The following is an 18,299-nucleotide window of genomic DNA, read 5'->3' on the forward strand; positions in this document are numbered from 1 at the left end:
AAGTAACAGGTGCTGTGGTTAAAAGGGAACTGGTGGATGTATGTACTTAGATTTTCACAAGGTATTTGTTAAGGTGCCACATCAAAGGTTATTGTGGAAAATGAAAGCTCTTGGGGTAGGGGGTGACATATTGGCATGGGTAGAAGATTGGCTAGCTAACAGGAAACAGAAAGAGGGCATAAATGGCTCATTTTCTGGTTGTCAGGATGTGACAAATGGTGTGCCACAGGGATCAGTGCTGGGATCTCAACTCTTTATAATTTATATAAAGGATTTGGATGAAGGGACTGATGGTATAGTTGCTAAATTTGCTGATAACACAAAGATAGGTAGGAAAGTAAGTTGTGTGGAGGACATAAGGAGGCTATAAAAGGATATACATAGGTTAGGTGAGTGGGCACAGATCTGGCAAATGGAGTATAATGTGGGAAAATGTGAGGTTGTCCATTTTGGCAGGATGAATAAAAAAGAGGTATATTATCTAAACGGTGAGAGATTGCAGAGCTCTGAGCTGCAGAGAGAACTGGGTGTCCTATGGCATGAATCACAAAATGTTAGTATGTAGGAACAGCAAGTAATTAGCAAATCCAGTAGAATGTTATCATTTATTGTGAGGGGAATTGAATAAAAAAGCAGGGAGGTTATGCTTCAGTTATATAGAGCACGAGTGAGATCACATCTGAAGTACTGTGTAGAGTATTGGTCTCCTTATTTAAGGAAAGATGTAAATGCATAGAAGCAGTTCAGAGAATGTTTACTGGACTAATACCTGGAATGGGCGGGTTGTCTTATGAGAAAAGGCTGGACAGGCGAGGCTTGTATCCACTGAAGTTAGAAGAGTAAGTGTAACTTGATTGAAGCACATAAAATCCTGAGGGTACTTGACAGGGTGGATGCGGAAAGGATATTTCCTCTTGTGGGAGAACTCGGGGTTACTGTTTCAAAATAAGGGGTCACCCATTTAAGATAGATATGAGGAAAATCTTTTTCTCTCAGAGGGCTGTGAGACTCTTCCTCAAAAGGTGGCTGAGGCAGAATCCTTGAGTATCTTTAAGGCAAAGGTAGATAGAGTCTTGATAAGCAAGTGGGTGAAAGGTTATGAGGGGGAGACAGGGATGTCAAACTGAGGTTAAAATCAGATCAGCCATGATCTTATTGAATGAATGGCGGAGCAGGCTTGAGGGGCCGAGTGGCCGACTCCTGCTCCTAATTCGTCTGTTTGTATGTATCAGCCAATCTCCAAGTAACAGTCACTCTCCAGGCACAGAGTAACTCCGTAATTCAGTGTTACATCACGAGCACAGAGTCAATCCCAGAGCACAGAGACACTCGCAAAGTCACAACTCGACTCTGAGTGTCACTCCCCAAGTCATATTCTTAATCCCTAAGTCAGAGTCACTCCTTGAGACACATCGACACTCCCCAAGGGCTGGTACAATCTCTTCTTCCTCTCTCTGTTCCTCACTCCCATGCCCCGTCTCCTGTTTCCCTCTCTCCCATTCCCACGTCTCCCATGTCCCTCCCTCTCTCCTGTGTCCCTCTCTCTCCTGTGCATGTGCTGATCCCACCACTGCACGTTATCGCTGCCTTGGATGCTGTGGGTCTTCCTCTTCTAATCTGCTGTCAAACACATCCGAGTCTACACATCCCACACTGATGTTGTCAGTTTGAAAGCCTCCGAGGATGAAGAATGTTATTCTCACACTAGAAATCTCTGTCAAACATTTACCTGGGGAACTGAGACAGCAGCTGCAATAAGTGAGGTTTTATTCAGATGGGACAATGACAAGTTTAAATCCCCACCTGATCTGCTGCTCAAAGTCGCCTCCGTTTCACCGGTCAGTTTCCCAAACTTCAGGAACTCATGTTACTCCAGAAATATTTGGATTGGCTGTGAGAGACGTCAATCAGAGAGCCCCACCCACTCTGCCCATTCCCTCCCCTTCCTGTTCCACAGCTGCTTCACTTCCTGTAGGGACTCAAAATCAACTCAGGAGATGGTGAGTGAACGAACACAATTTATAATAATTACATCACATAATATCCACACTAATCTTCAGGCAGCCTGACTATCCTGTGGGGAATCAGCTGTGGAAATGCCCCTTATGCTGTGTGAGAACATCCAGCTGAGAGAGCTGTTTACTCGGTGCTTTGTGCTGAGCTGTTTGCCTGGAGCTGTGTGTTGGATATTGAGTGTGTTTATTGGAAGCATTTCCCTTCTGATTTACAGGCTGACTTTTGTTGATGGCTCATTACTGAATATGAGAAGGTGAGGTGTAATTATCTGGGAGGTGCAGAGACACATTTATTGAAATATCTTTAAAGATTTTACCTGAAGGCCTCGGCCTTTCCCAAAAGCCTGGGCTTGGATTTGATAGTTTTGCCCAGTGCTGTGGCTGATAGCTGAATTTGGGATGTGCAGTCCGAGCGAGTGCAGTGTATCTAATTTCCCAGGATAAACCAGAACCCTTCAATCAGCTACACTGAAGCAATATTTTCCTCAGCTTCTAGCACTTCCTGTCCAGTGTGTTTTCTTCAAATAATTTTGGAAAACAAAGTGAGAAATTTCAAAATCCCCATTGAACTGACATTTCTCCTGAGTGTTTTTTTATATTAAACACATACTCTAAGCGTAAAACTGGTCTTTGCCAGCACGACTGAGCCCATAGTAAATTGCTAGCCCGTTTTACATTCCGCCCGATTGTATTTTCCATCTTACAATTCGCCAGATGGCGCCCGGGAAGGTGGGCAAGTGGGTGGAGGAAAGAAAGTAGCCAAATTGTCTATCCAGTGTCTCTGGTGGAAACAGAGGATGACAGCAAAAGGAAGGGACTTCCATCTGATCCCCCACACAGGGGGATAGCAGACTGGCACTCACCGCGGAACAGTCTCTAACTGAGGAGTCAGCCCCTTCAGCAAAGGAGGAGAGGGAGTTGGGGGAAATCATGTTTCCTTTTCCTGTTTTACAGAGGGATTGCACTGTACTACACCAGAGAATACAGAGAGGATAGACACCGCAGATAGATCCTGACCATCACCCAAGGAACAACTGCACAATTACATGGATGAGAAACCATTCAAGAGTGAGGTCTGCAACCAAGCCTGCACACAGTCATCGATGTTCTTGAATCACCAACTCATTCATGTAGGTCAAAAGCTCTTCAGCTGCGAGGTGTGCAACAAATCATTCTCAAAGTCGTGGAACCTCCACATGCACCAACGCATTCACACAGGGGAGAAACCATTCACATGTGAGGTATGTGACAAATCATTCTCGCTGGCATCGACCCTCCGTGTACACCAACGCATTCACACGGGCGAGAAACCGTTCCCTTGCAAGTTGTGCAACAAATCATTCTCCCAGTTGACCAGCCTCCGTGCACACCAATGCATTCACACAGGCGAGAAACCATTCTCCTGCGAGCTGTGTAACAAATCATTCTCCATGTCATCCCAACTCCTCATGCACCAACGCATGCATGCTGGGGAGAAACCATTCACATGTGTGGTATGTAACAAATCATTCTCGGACTCATCGAGCCTCCGCAAACACCAACGCATTCACACTGGGGAGAAACCATTCACGTGCAAAGAATGCAACAAATCATTCTCGGACTCATCGCACCTCTGCAGACACCAACGCATTCACACTGGAGAGAAACCATTCACATGTGACATGTGTGACAAATCATTCTCACTTTCATCGACCTTGCGGGAGCACCAACGCATTCACACCGGGGAGAAACCATTCACGTGCGAAGTGTGCGACAAATCATTCTCGCGACTTACGAACCTCTGCGCACACCAACGCATTCACACCAGGGAGAAACCATTCACGTGCAAGGTGTGCGAGAAATCATTCTCATGGTTAACGAACCTCCGTGCACATCAAAGCATTCACACAGGGGAGAAAGCAGCCAAATGTGAGGTGTGTGACAAATCCTTCACACAGGTAAGAAGCCTCCTGCGACATCAGGCAATCCACAAAGGAGAGAAACCCTTCAAGTGTGAGGTTTGTGATAAAGCTTTTGTGAGGTCTTCAAGCCTCCTGATGCACCAGAGGCTTCATACAGGAGAGAAACCATTCAAGTGTGAGGTTTGCAATAAAGCCTTCACGGCATCTTGGAGCCTCCTGAAACACCAAAGGAATCACACAGGGGAAAAACCCTTCAGGTGTGAGGTTTGTGAGATGGCTTTCACCCAATCCTCTGATCTCCTGAGACACCAGAGGATTCACAGAGGGGTGAAACCCTTCAAGTGTGAGGTATGTGACCGAGCGTTCACACGGTCATCTACGCTTGTGCAACACCAACGCATTCACACAAAGGAGAAACCATTCACATGTGATGTGTGCAAAAAATCCTTCACCCAATCATCGACACTTGTGCAACACCAACGCATTCACACTGGGGAGAAACCGTTCAAGTGTGTGGTGTGTGATAAAGCCTTTACAAAGTGTTCGAAGCTTCTGGTCCATCAGACAGTCCACACAGGGGAGAAACCCTTCAAATGTAAGGTGTGTAACAAATCATTCACAGAATCAGCGACCCTTCGTGTACATCAACGTATTCACACGGGGGAGAAACCATTTACGTGTGAGGTGTGTGACAAATCATTCTTTTGGCCTTTGGCCTTCCGCATTCACCAACGCATTCACACTAGGGAGAAACCATTCGTGTGAGACCATTCATGTGAGAGGTGCATGACGTATGATTTTCACATTCATCAAACCTCCAGAGACACCAAAGCATTCACACAGGAGAAACCATTCGACTGTGAGGTGTTCAACAAATCGTTCTTTGCGTCAACATCCTCCCTGCTCCATCACAGGAATCACACAGTGGAGTAACTCTTCAAGTGTGAGATTTGTGATAAAGCTTACGTGTGATCTTCAAACCCCACCCCGGGGACACCAGAGGGTTCACATGGGAAACTCTTCAGGTGCAATGTTTGTGACAAGGCTTTCACTGACTCCTCCGATCTCCTGAAGCACCAGCGGATCCACACTGGTGATAAACCATTCAGGTGTGAGCTGTATCAGTAGTCAGCATGTATCCTGATCCATCAACGCACCCACACAGGGAGAAACCCTATCGGTGTGAGTTCTGTAATAAAACCTTCATACAGCTGTCAGATCTGGAACATCAGGGAACCCACACGAGAGACAAACCCTTCCAGTGTGACGTGTGACAGGATTGTTTCACCTATTCCTCTCTCATCACAAACTGATGTCTCCACACAGACATGGAGCCGGGTCACCTGCTTCTGTTGCACTGAGAGTTGTCTGTGTTGTTTATCCTCCAGTGCTCACACAGGGGAGCTGTCGTTCCAAAGCACTGTCTGTCTCAGCAGTGTCTGTTTCGAACCTCTCCTACTATCACTCCAGTAGTTTCAAGAAAGTCAATTTAATCAGATCACCAAAAGAAGATATCAATATGCATAGAATGTCCTGCTTGTGAACGGATGTCACTGTGTCTCTGGGAGGATTTCCTCACCACAGGAAGTAGGCGATTCAGGAGAATGTCTGTCAGGATTTTCCCTGCTCTGGACAAGAGGAAAATACCTCAATAGTTTCCACAGAGTGATTTATCTCCCTTCCTGAAGGTAGTTACAATTGTCACATTCCTGAAGCCGGGGAGAGTCCATTTTCCTCCCAAATCTGTAGGATGAGTTCATGGAGTCTTGATGTGAGCAAAGTCTACCAGCTTTGAAGGCCTCAGCTGGAATACCATTGGGGCCACAGGCTTTGTTGTTTTTCATCTGTTTGATTGTTTGTTGTAGCTCTCCTATCGATGGTGACTCACCCATGGATTCTACCACAGGCACTGGGGGATAGACTGGAGGGTATCAGCTGTTACTGTGGATTCATGGTTGAGGAGTTGTTCAAAATGTTCTTTCTAGAGTTAACAGTTGGCATTATCATCCTTAAGGAGAGAAACACCATCCTGTGAACAAAGGGGATTTTGTCCATTTGACCTCGGTCTATAGATGGCCTTGGTGACTTCAAAAAAGCTTCATGTCATGATGATCAGCATGTTGAGCCTCTCGGGATTTCTCTTCCCATCACATGTCATTTCTTTATCTTCCAGATTTGTCTTTGGGAATCAGCCTTGAGCTGTTGAAATGCTGCCTTCTTGAGTTGTGACCGTGCGTTGTTCTGCCAGGCAATGAAGGCTGATCACTTTTGTTCCAGGAGGTCACTTATTTGAGCATCATGTTCATCAAGCCAGTCCTGGTGATGATGATGCTCAAACCCAATGGTCTGGGCACAGGAGTTTAGTACAGCTGACTTTATTTGATCCCACTGTTCAGGAATTGAGTTGAATGTGTGAAGATTTTCCAGATTGGTCGTGAGCTGCACCTGGAATTCCTCTCTTCGGTCAGGCTGTTTTAGGGCTGAGATATTGATCTTCTTCCTCTTGGACTTTTGGACATTGTGATGTCTTGGTACTGGGTGGATGTTCATCACCGATCGAACAAGTTGATGATCTGTCCAGCAGGTATCAGTCCCCCACAAGGATCGAGTGGTACAGACATTACTTGGAACTTTGACTTGGCTTTGGACCTTCCAGAGGAACTCTTCATTCATTGATGTGGTCAAAGCATTTGACTCAGTAAATCGTGAGGCTCTGTGGGTTGTGCTCCAATGATTTAGATGTCCAAGAAACTTCATCACAATCCTGCAATTGCTTCATGATGATATGACTGCAACTGTCTTGAGTGGGAGATCTGAAACAGAAACCTTCAAAATCTAGTCTGGTGTCAAGCAAGGCTGTGTGATAGTCCACATTCTATTTACAATCTACCTGACAGTGACTATTCACCTCATCAAATATCAACTGCCCTCTGGTGTCAGTATTAAATACCAACTAAGATAAAGGCAAAATACTGCGATGCTGGAAATACGAAACAAAAACCAGAAATGCTGGAAAAACTCAGCAGTTCTGACAGCATCTGTGCAGAGAAAGACAGAGTTAACATTTCAAGTCTGCTGAAGAAGAGTCATAGGGACTCGAAACGTTAACTCTGTCTTTCTCTCCATAGATGCTGTCAGACCTGCTGAGTTTTTCCAGCATTTTTTGTTTTTGTTTTTGTTAAATACTATTTAGATAGATAACTCATTTACCTCGGTCATCTCCACGCCAAAACTAAACTGACCACCAGAGATACACATGATCTACAGTTTGGAGATCACTGAGGTGTCCACTATGCACCAGATTTGCAGACCACTCTCAATCTCTTCAATTCTGCATGTGTTTGTATGATGGAAACGAGCTCCATCCTGTGCTACTAAAGTTCGGTGTAATTTCTGACCATCGGAATTGGGAGCCAGATTAAAGCACAGGGATTTTAAAGAAACTTTTGTCTGTAGTATTCTGAGAGAGTTTCCTCTGATATGTGTGTGTGTGTGTTAGGAAAGTGATCCAGCTCTCAGGAGTGGATATGGAGTAGAATCAGACCCTGCTTTAGTTGGCAATGTGAATTATAGACAGATCCTCTTCAGGTGACGGGTGTTTGACTAATACCATGGGGAATGTTTGCACTCTCCTGTCTGGGAGGTCTACTATCCTGAGTATGGTGAGGGAGTGGGGGTGAGTCTCTACGGACCTGAGCTACCTCAGCCCATCATACCTCCACGTAATAACGATGTGATATGTTCACCTAACGCTCCTCCAAGATTCATTTCATGTTCTTGGGAAGATCTTGAGTCATTTTCACTTGCTTTATTAATTTGGTTGATTCAAGGTTTGGTGTGAGCTGAATATTGTTGTTGTTTGTCTGCTGTTTTATCAATCTTTTGTATAGATTTATAACTCACAATAAATTCACTTTTTAGCTTAAATCAAGCTACCTGATTTGTCACTTAACCTATCAACATCCCTTTGCAACTTTTCACTCCCATCTACATTACTTACTGTGACACCTAACTTAGTGTCATCAGTAAACAACCCCATACTGTTCCTCCATCAAAGTCATTGATCAATATGATGAAAAGCTGAGTCTCCAGTACAGATCCCTGGGGAACACCACTGAGCACATCCTGACAATCAGAGAACATTCTCTTTATCCCTACTCTCTGTCTCCTATCTCCCAAACAAATTATCAACCCATGTCACAAGGTTCCCTCCAATTCCCTGCACGTTCATCTTGATGAATAATCTCCTGTGCAGAAAATGATCAAATACCTTCTGGAAGTCCATATAGACAAACCTCCATAGACCCTGTCCAGCATGTTAATGATCTCCTCAAAGTGTTTTATAAAATTGATCATTTTGGTTACAATTACTTGCTGCACAAGAATGTAATAACAGCTATAACGACCCAGAGAACATGATGAACATAAGAAATAGGAGCAGGAGAAGGCCATTCGGCCCCTACTACTTGCTGCACCATTTAATACAATCAGGGCTAACCTTCTACCTCAATCCCACCTTCCCACACTATCCCCATATCCCTTATTCCCTCAGCATCCAGAAATCCATCAATCTAGGTCTTGAATATATTCAATGACTGAACATCCACAGCTCCCTGGGAGAGAGAATTCCAAAGATTCACAACCCTTTGAGTGAAGACATTTCTCATCTCAGTCCTCATCGACTGACCTCGAATTCTGAAGCTTGAATGACAGGTCAAAACAAACCTTCTACAGCAACAAACTTCCAAGTGTCAGCTAGTGAGTGATATTTCCATTGTCACAGTCAGTGCAGTTCCCTTTCCTTCACTCAAGCTGATTGTGCAGTCTCCTGCCTCACACTAACCCCGTTTATAAACTATTGTGATGTCTGATCTCACTGGGATGTACAGTGTGAGGGTGAGGCTTGTCCTGTGATCACACGGTTTGACCCGTCCAGTTAAAGGGTCTTCACTTTGATTGTCTCCTAACAATGATGTTATGTTGTTGTAAACATTTACAGCAACAGGAGGAGGACATTCAGCCCCTCGATCCTGGTCCCAATTTAATTCCATGATGCCTGATCCGTATCTCAAATCCATTTCCCTGCCTTTTGATCCTGATCCCCTGATAAACTTTGGGATATCAGAACAGGAGGAGGCCATTCAGCCCCTGAAGTCTGCTCCACCATTCAGTTCGATTATGGCTGATTTGTATCTCAACCCCAATTAGTTCCATATTCCTTAACACCCTTCCCTGACATAAATTTCTCAATTTTACATGTCAGTTTTCATTTCAATGCAGTAACTATGTTTGGAATGTTGGGTAAACTGAAGACAGGAGTTAAAGGGAGTATTTGCCTGGAGAATGGAGGTGACATTGTTCCCTGAGTGTTGGGATGGTGCACAGCTTGGGAGAAACATTGCATTAGTTTGTATCAGTGGGAAGCCAGTGACAGAGTGAGAAGGGGGCTGAACAGGAACTTGCCAAATTGGTTGAGAAGTTAAACAGAAAGTTCCCTGACTATCACAGAACATGATACTGCCTAGAGAAGGAGTTTTGACAGTTGTATCTGGACCAAACTTTACTCCACCCCAGATGGGACTTGAACCCACAATCTGTGGCTTAGGAGGCCAGTGCCTTATCCATTAAGCCACTGGGGCTGGACAAGATGGGGTTTGGAGATTGTAACTTTGACCCTTTGTCTCGATGTAATCGCTGCCAAATTTGATGCCTTTTTGTGGGCCGGCCCTTTTTCATCCACAACCAGATTGGATCAATTCCAAACATTCCAGTAATGAGCTGACAGGATCAGGATTTGCTTTTTGTGTGTCAGTAATTAATGCTGGCAAAGTGTAGATTGTATGTGAGAAGCAATTGTCTTTTCAGGAGTTTCCTTGTTTGTCCCGACTCGAAGTTTCAGTGATTTCCCCAACCCAGATTCCTGGCCACCTCCTTGATCTCGCTGTCTCACCCGGTCTCACGACTCTCATCGTATCAATCACAGAGAAGGCATTCTCTGATCACTTCCATGTGTTACTCAGCACCCAGATTCTCCGCCCATATTCCAGCTCCACCTCCTTCTGTATCCGCCCCTGGAAAAAACTATTCCCCAAATCACTAACAACTGCACTTTCCAAATCCCAACTGTCTCAGCCTTTGGGCCTCCGTTCACCACAACATTTCTGCAGTTCCTGATTTACTCATCCCCACCCTCACCTCCACCTGAGATGCCCGAGGCCTCAATAAAACCATTCCCCTCTCTCACGCTGGCCCTTTCCCCGGGTACAGACTTCATATCCACTCCCTTAAGTCCAAGAGACACAGACTTGAAAGGTTATGGTGAACAACTGGTTAACCATCCACTGCCAGTGGACATCCAGGGACAGTTTAGATGGAGCTTAATTCTGTATCTAACCCGTGCTGCACCTTCTCTGTGAGTGTTTGATGGGACAGAGTCAACACGGAGAACTTATTCCATCCCCTTTTTAAATGTGGAGAAGTTATTCCTTCAAGTTCATATCTCAGTGTTTTTTAAATGTGATGAGGGTTTCTGTCTGTGTCACCCTTTTCAGACAGTGAGTTCCAGACCCTCACCACCCTCTAGGTGAAAAAATTACTCCACAAAACCTCTCTAATCCTTTCATCAATTACTTTAAATCTCTGCTCCCTGGTTATTGACCTCTCTGCTCAGGGAAATAAGATTGAAACAATCCCATCAGCTGCCTCTGCCACTTCCCTCCCTTCCACTAGCCCGCCAGGACAAACTTCCATTAATGCTCCCCCTGCCCTAGCCCTGAACTCACATCTTTCTCTAGTTTCTCTCCTATCTCCCCTCATACCCTCTCTGAGCTCATCTTGTCCATGAGACGCACCTCCTGTTCCCTCGACCCTATTCTCACTAAACTACTGATCACCCATGGTCCCCATGTTAGCCGATATTGCTCACGCTTCTCTTCAGATGTTGTCCCTCCTTTAAATCTGCTCTTATCACCCCTCTTCTGAAAAAAAAACCTTGATCCCTCCATCCTTGCAAATTATCATCCCATCTCCAACCTCCCTTTTCTCTCCAAAGTACTTCAACGTTTGTCACCTCCTAAATCCTGGAAAGGGACATGGAGTCAGGTGAGAGGTCAGGGGTGATGGGCAGAGCGAGGGGCCAATCAAGGGTGGGTGGCATCAGGCGATGGGCGAGAAGCCAATAGAGAGGTCTGGTGAGGAGTGAGGAATCCCTTCCAAGTCACTCCGACAGCCACAGAGTCAATATCCGACTCACAGTTACTCCCCAGACACAGCTTGCAACCTGAGTACAGTCATTTCCTGAGCACTGAGTCAATCTCCCCTCTCTTCTCTGTTGCTCTCTCCTATGCCCCCCTTCCAGTGCCCCTCACCCTCATGTGCACCCTTCTCTCCTGTGCCTATCTTTCCTGTATCCCTCTCTCCTGTGCATGTGCTGATCCCACCACTGCACGTTATCACTGCCTTGGATGCTGTGGGTCTTCCTCTTCTGATCTGCTGTCAAACACATCCGAGGCTACACATCCCACACTGATGTTGTCAGTTTGAAAGCCTCCGAGGATGAAGAATGCTATTCCCACACTAGAAATCTCTGTCAAACATTTACCGGGGGAACTGAGACAGTAGCTGCAATAAGTGAGGTTTTATTCAGATGGGACAATGACAAGTTTAAATCCCCACCTGATCTGCTGCTCAAAGTCGCCTCCGTTTCACCGGTCAGTTTCCCAAGCTTCAGGAAACTCATGTTACTCCAGGAATATTTGGATTGGCTGTGAGAGACGTCAATCAGAGAGCCCCACCCACTCTGCCCATTCCCTCCTCTTCCTGTTCCACAGCTGCTTCACTTCCTGTAGGGACTCAAAACCAAGTGGGGAGATGGTGAGTGAAGGAACACAATTTATAATAATTACATTGCATAATATCTACACTAATGTTCAGACATAAAAACAAAAAACTACTGCGGATGCTGGAAATCCAAATCAAAAATAGAATTACTCGAAACGTCAACTCTTTTGGCAGACCTGCTGAGTTTTTCCAGGTAATTCTGGACGTTTCCTGTCTTTTCAATTCCCTCCATGACCTCTCACCCCCTATCTCTAAATTTTGGAGAGGGTACAGGAGACATTTACTAGAATGGATCCAGGATTGAGGGATTGCAGTTACGTGGATAGACTGGAGAAGGTGGGACTGTTTCCTTTAGAGCAGAGAAGGCTAAGAGAAGATTTTTTAGAGATGTTTAAAATCAGAGTAAATAAAGAGAACATCCCAAAGATGAGAAACTTAAGTTCAAACCTGGACTCTAAAGTGTATCCAGTGCTGCTCCTGACATGTCTATCTACTGGTTTGATGATAACCATGGAATGAGGATTGTGCCGAGCTGTGAGATTGTGGTGGAATACAATCCTGCTGCTGCTGATGATGGCTCACTGCACCTCATGGATACCCAGTTTTGGGATCTGTCCTTAGTCTACTTCCTCGTGATGATTAACATGGTGAAGTACTCATTCATCAGTTGGGAGGGGAGTGGGAGTTTTCCTTGAATTTGTTTGACCTGAAGCCATGAGACTCCATGGAGTCAATATTGAGACTTCCCCACCTGCCAGTGGGATGGGACATACCCAGGGATGGTGACGGAGGAGTCTGGGATGTTTCCAGATTGATACGATTCAGTGAGTATCACTGCTACTTGACCAGTCTGTGGGGCAGCTCTCTTCACTTGGGTACTTGTCTTCAGACCTTGGTAAGAGATTTAACAGATTTCACTGGGCTGAGATCACCCTAATCTTATTCTGACACAATGCCGGGATTGCCCAGATCTGATTTTCCTCTTATTATTTGACTTTTTACTGTTTGTTTATCATTGCTTGCGAGGCCACTTCAGAGGGCAGTTCAGAGTCAACCATGTTGCGTGGGACTGGAGTCACATGTAGGCCAGACCAGGCAGCTGTAGCAGGTTCCCTTCCCTGAAGGCTAATATTTGGGTTTTTAGGACAACCTGAAAGTTTTCATGTTTTTATTATGATTCTGTTCTACAAATTCCAAAATTTATTAAATTTAGTTTCACAACATGGAGCGGTTGAGGTTAATAGCATAGATACCTTTAAGGGGAAACTAGATAAGCACATGAGGGAGAAAGGAGCAGAAGGATATGCTGACAGGGTGAGATGAAGAGGAGTGAGAGGAGGCTCGTGTGAAGCACAAACACCAGCATGGACCAACTGGGCCGAATGGCCTGTTTCTGCCCTGTAATTCTATGTATGTAACTTTCTGTGGTTGGATTTGAACTCTCAATCTCTAGATTGTTAATCCAGCACCATAGCAATTTGGTTGTCATAGCTGGAGACACATTTACTGAAACATCTTTTAATGCCTTCTTTAAAGATTTTACCTGAAGGCCTTGGCCTTTCCCAAAAGCCTGGGCTTGGATTTGATAGTTTTGCCCAGTGCTGAGGCTGATATCTGAATTTGGGATGTGCAGTCTGAGCGAGTGCAGTGTATCTAATTTCCCAGGATAAACCAGAACCCTTCAATCAGCTACACTGAAGCAATATTTTCCTTAGCATCTAGCACTTCATGCCCAGTGTGTTTTCTTCAAATAAGTATGGAAACAAGGGGAGAAATATCAAAATCTCTACTCCATTAACATTTCTCCTGAGTGTTTTTTATATTAAACACATACTCTAAGGGTGAAACTGGTCTTCACCAGCACGACTCGAGCTCATAGTGAATTGATAGCCCGTTTTACACTCCGCCCGACTGTCTTTTCCATTGTCCTCAATGTGCCTGGGAAGATGGTGGGAGGGGTGGGGGCGTGGTTGTAAGAAAGTAGTCACGTTATCTGCTCCCGGTCACTATCCCGTGTCCCTGCTGGAAACAGAGGGCGTGTGACAGTCAAGTGAGGAAAAGAAAGGACTTGTATCTGATCCCCCACACAGGGGAATAGCAGACTGACACTCACTGTGGAACAGTCTCTAACTGAGGAGTCAGTCCCTTCAGCAAAGGAGGAGAGGGAGTTGGAGGAAATCATGTTTCCTTTTCCTGTTTTACAGAAGGATTGCACCGTACTACACCAGAGAATAGAGAGAGGATAGACACTGCAGATAGATCCTGACCATCACCCAAGGAACAACTGCACAACTGTGGGAAGACATTCAGTCCCTTCACAGCATTGCTCAACACAGAGAAGGCTGGGCAGTGAAACCAACGTCTGGAAATCGGTCAGGTCAGGTGAATTTTGATATAACATCAGATCTGATTGGTTCATCAGAACCAACCTTTCCTAAGGTTCGGCTGTGGGTGATCGGTCAGGGTGAGGCTGGGAAGAAGTGTGAGTGGCTCCAAGTGTGGTGAGAGATTCAATCATTCATCGAGCCTCATGAACCACTGACTCATTCCTACAGGTGAGAGGCTGTTCACGTGTGAGGAACTGAGGAGGGCTCCACAGGCTCATAAGATCTCCTAACATACGAGGTGCATCCGTCATTCCACTTGTAACACTAGGACGCCCACATGTCTGAGAAACCATTCAAATGTGAGGTCTATTACAAAGCCTTCACAAATTCGACATCCTTCCTGATACACCAGAGGATTCACACGGGAGAAACCCTTCAGGTGTGATTTGTGTGACCAAGTTTTTTCACAATCATCAACGCTCGTGAATCACCGACGCATTCACACTGGGGAGAACCCATTTAAGTGTGAAGTGTGTAACAAAAGCTTTACACACTCATCAGGCCTGGTGAATCACCGGCGCATTCACACAGGGGAGAAACCATTCACATGCCATGTCTGTGACAAATCATCCTCGCATTCATCTCCCTTCCGAAGGCATCAACGCATCCACACTGGGGAGAAACCGTTCAAGTGCGAGTTGTGTGACAAAGCCTTCACAGACTAATGGACACTTCTGAATCACCAACACATTCACACCGGGGAGAAGCCTTTCAAGTATGATGTGTGTAGCAAGGGCTTTGCACAGTTATCGAACCTGGTTAATCACAGGAATGGTCACACAGGGGAGAAGCCATTCAAGTGTGAGGTGTGCGACAAATCACTCTTACACTTATCTCACTTCAGCATACACCAACGCATTCACACCGGGGAGAAACCATTCAAATGTGAGATGTGTAACAAAAACTTTGCACGATTATCGCACCTGGTGAATCACCGACGCATTCACACAGGGGAGAAACCATTCAACTGCGAGGTGTGTGACAAATCGTTCTCACACTCATCTTACCTCCACGCACACCAGCGCATTCACACAGGAGAAGCCATTCCAGTGTGAGGTGTGTGACAAGAACTTTGCGCAATTATCAATCTTGGTGCATCACAGGGGCATTCACACAGGGGAGAAACCATTCACATGTGAGATATGTAACAAAGATTTTGCACAATTATTGGAACTGGTTAATCACCAGTGCAGTCACACAGGAGAGAAACCGTACAATTGTAAGGTGTGCGACAAATCATTCTCGCAGTCTTCGAACCTCCGTGCACACCAACGTACTCACACAGGGAAGAAGCTGTTCACATGTGAGGTGTGCAACAAATCATTCTCAAAATCATGGAGCCTCCATGTGCACCAGAATGTGCACACTGGGGAAAAACCCTTCAAATGTGAGGTTTGCAATAAAGCTTTTGTGACGTCCTCAACTCTCCTGATACATCAGTGGATTCACACAGGGAAGAAACCCTTCAGGTGTGAGGTTTGTGAGAAGGCTTTCACCCACTCCTCTGCTCTTCTGAAGCACCAGAGGATCCACACAGGGGGGAACCCTTTCAGGAATGAGGTTTGCGACCAAGCCTTCACAAAGTCACTGACCCTGGAAACACCAACACATTCACACAGGAGAGAAGCCATTCAAGTGTGAGGTGTGCGACAAAGCCTTCAGAAAGTCATTGAACATTGTGTTTCAACTGAGGATCCACAAAGGGGAGTAACCCTTCAAGTGTGAGGTTTACAATAAAGCATTTGTGATCTCTTTGGCTTTCGTGGAACACCAGAGGATACACACAGGGGTACAAATCTTCAGCTTCCATGTTTGTGACAAGGCTTTCACCCACTTCTCCGATTCCTAATGCACCAGCGGATCCACACTGGTGAGAAACTGTTCAGATGTGTGACAACTCACACAAGTCAACACACTCACAGGGAAGAAACCCTATCGGTGTGAGTTCTGTAATAAAGCCTGCACACCGTTGTCAGACCTCCTGGAAACATCAGCGAACTCATGCAGGAGATAAACCCTTCCAGTGTGATGTGTGCTAGGATTGTTTCACCTATTCCTCCTCTCTCACCATACACCGACGTCTCCACACGGACTTGGAGTTGGATCACCTGCTTCCGTTACACTGACAGTTGTCTGTGTTGTTTACCCTCACACAGGGGAGCTGTCGTTCCAAAGCACTGTCTGTCTCAGCAGTGTCTGTCTCAAACCTCAATAGTCCAATTATTTCAAGAAGGCCAAATAAACCTTTGATCAGATCACCAAACATCACCAAGACATCAATATGTATAAAAACAAAAGCTAAAAGCTACTGCGGATGCTGGAAATCCAAAACAAAAACAGAATTACCTGGAAAAACTCAGCGGGTCTGGCAGCATCGGTGGAGAAGAAAAGAGCTGCCGTTTCGAGTCCTCATGACCCTTCAACAGAACTGAAGTATAGTTAGGAGAGAGGTGAAATATAAGCTGGTTTAAGGTGGGGGGCGGGGGGGAGAGAGAAGTTGAGGGTGGGGTGGTTGTGGGGACAAGCAAGCAGTGATAGGAGCAGATAATCAAAAGATGTCACAGACAAAAGGATCAAAGAGGTGTTGAAGGTGGTGATATTATCTAAGAAAAGTGCTAATTAAGAATGGATGGCAGGATACTCAAGGTACAGCTCTAGTGGGGGTGGGGTGGAAAGACTGACAAGGTATTAGTTGTAGATTTAAAAATAATGGAAATAGGTGGGAAAAGAAGAATCTATATAAATTTTTTAAAAATTTAAAAAAAAAAAATTTTTTTTTAATTTATATAGATTCTTCTTTTCCCACCTATTTCCATTATTTTTATATCTACAACTAATACCTTGTTAGTCTTTCCACCCCACCCCCACTAGAGCTGTACCTTGAGTATCCTGCCATCCATTCCTAATTAGCACTTTTCTTAGATAATATCACCACCTTCAACACCTCTTTGATCCTTTTGTCTGTGACATCTTTTGATTATCTGCTCCTATCACTGCTTGCTTGTCCCTACAACCACCCCACCCTCAACTTCTCTCTCCCCCCGCCCCCCACCTTAAACCAGCTTATATTTCACCTCTCTCCTAACTATACTTCAGTTCTGTTGAAGGGTCATGACTCGAAACGTCAGCCCTTTTCTTCTCCACCGATGCTGCCAGACCTGCTGAGTTTTTCCAGGTAATTCTGTTTTTGTTCATCAATATGTATAGAAGCTCCTGTATAAATTCAGCATCTTTTCAGTGCAGTGTCAGGTACAAGTCACTCACTGACTCTCACTCTGACCAAGAAGGCAATCAGATACTCAGTGGTTAGAAAGGCTTCAGCTTCTGATCTACCAGCACAAGCTCCTGGGGAGGAGCCATTTCTGGGGTAGTAATGGAGGGACTTCAATTAGCTTTAGTGTATCTGGTCTCTGGAGGGGGAGATCAGCCAGGAATCCCGTTCCTCATCAGTGACCCCAGCTGGGAAGTCAGGGGAGGGGCAGGATGTGTCTCGGCTGTGACAGTCTCCATTGTCTCACAACATTCACTGTCTGGGTCTGCACATGCTGAATGGCCACTCAAACAGAGCACTAGAGGCCAGTCAATGTCCACAGTCTGTACTCCAGGTCAGTACCTTGAGGATTGGAGCAAATGTGAGAGGACAACAGCTTGTATTTATAGAGCACTTTAATACAGTCAAACATCCCAAAGTGTTTCATAGAGACATAATCAGAGAAAAATTAACACCGAGACAAAGAAGGAGATATTAGGAGGGGATGACAATAATATGGCCAAAGAGGTGGGATTTAAGGAGGGACCTAAAGGAGGGGAGGGAGATAAAGATGCAGAGAGGTTTAAGGAGGGAATACTAAAGATCTGTTAACACCCAAGGTGCATCTGTTACAAGCACTGAACTACCTCCTCTTTCACCGTGACATGTGCAGCATCTTCTTCCTTGGTAAAGACAGATGCAAAGTATTAATTTAATACCTCAGCCATGCCCCCTGACTCCATGTAGAAATCCCCTTTGTGATCTTCAATCAGCCCCACTGCTCCTTTCACTACTCTTTTAAATGCCCACTGAGGACTTTTGGATTCCCTTTTATGTTAGCTACCCATCACTCTTTCAGTCTTCTTTGTGACCCCTGTGCAGCTGATCCAGCTGTGTTGCCATGGAC

General features: G+C 45.3%; 3 protein-coding genes, 1 non-coding gene and 1 pseudogene across 4 annotated transcripts in view; 2 read left to right on the plus strand and 3 right to left on the minus strand.

Moving 5' to 3' along the window:
* Nucleotides 1–18,299, minus strand: part of LOC144695274 (uncharacterized) — a 291,857-nt gene that overhangs the window by 127,815 nt on the left and 145,743 nt on the right. The window lies entirely within an intron of this gene.
* LOC144695199 (uncharacterized) overlaps nt 1–18,299 on the plus strand; it is a 425,892-nt gene that overhangs the window by 102,858 nt on the left and 304,735 nt on the right. The window contains exon 2 of the mRNA XM_078566086.1: nt 2,970–5,679. Coding sequence (XP_078422212.1) covers nt 3,062–4,681 — 1,620 coding nt within the window. The 5' untranslated portion in view covers nt 2,970–3,061 and the 3' untranslated portion in view covers nt 4,682–5,679. The remainder of the gene's footprint in view (nt 1–2,969; nt 5,680–18,299) is intronic.
* The window catches only part of LOC144695466 (uncharacterized), a 409,626-nt gene that overhangs the window by 52,132 nt on the left and 339,195 nt on the right, over nt 1–18,299 (minus strand).
* Nucleotides 9,483–9,555, minus strand: trnar-ccu (transfer RNA arginine (anticodon CCU)). Its single transcript has one exon. It is a non-coding gene; the product is annotated as a tRNA-Arg (tRNA).
* On the plus strand, nt 11,079–16,402 carry LOC144695467 (uncharacterized; annotated as a pseudogene).

Source organism: Cetorhinus maximus, chromosome 21 (genome assembly GCF_964194155.1).
Source record: "Cetorhinus maximus chromosome 21, sCetMax3.hap1.1, whole genome shotgun sequence".
In the NCBI taxonomy this organism is placed as follows: domain Eukaryota; kingdom Metazoa; phylum Chordata; class Chondrichthyes; order Lamniformes; family Cetorhinidae; genus Cetorhinus; species Cetorhinus maximus.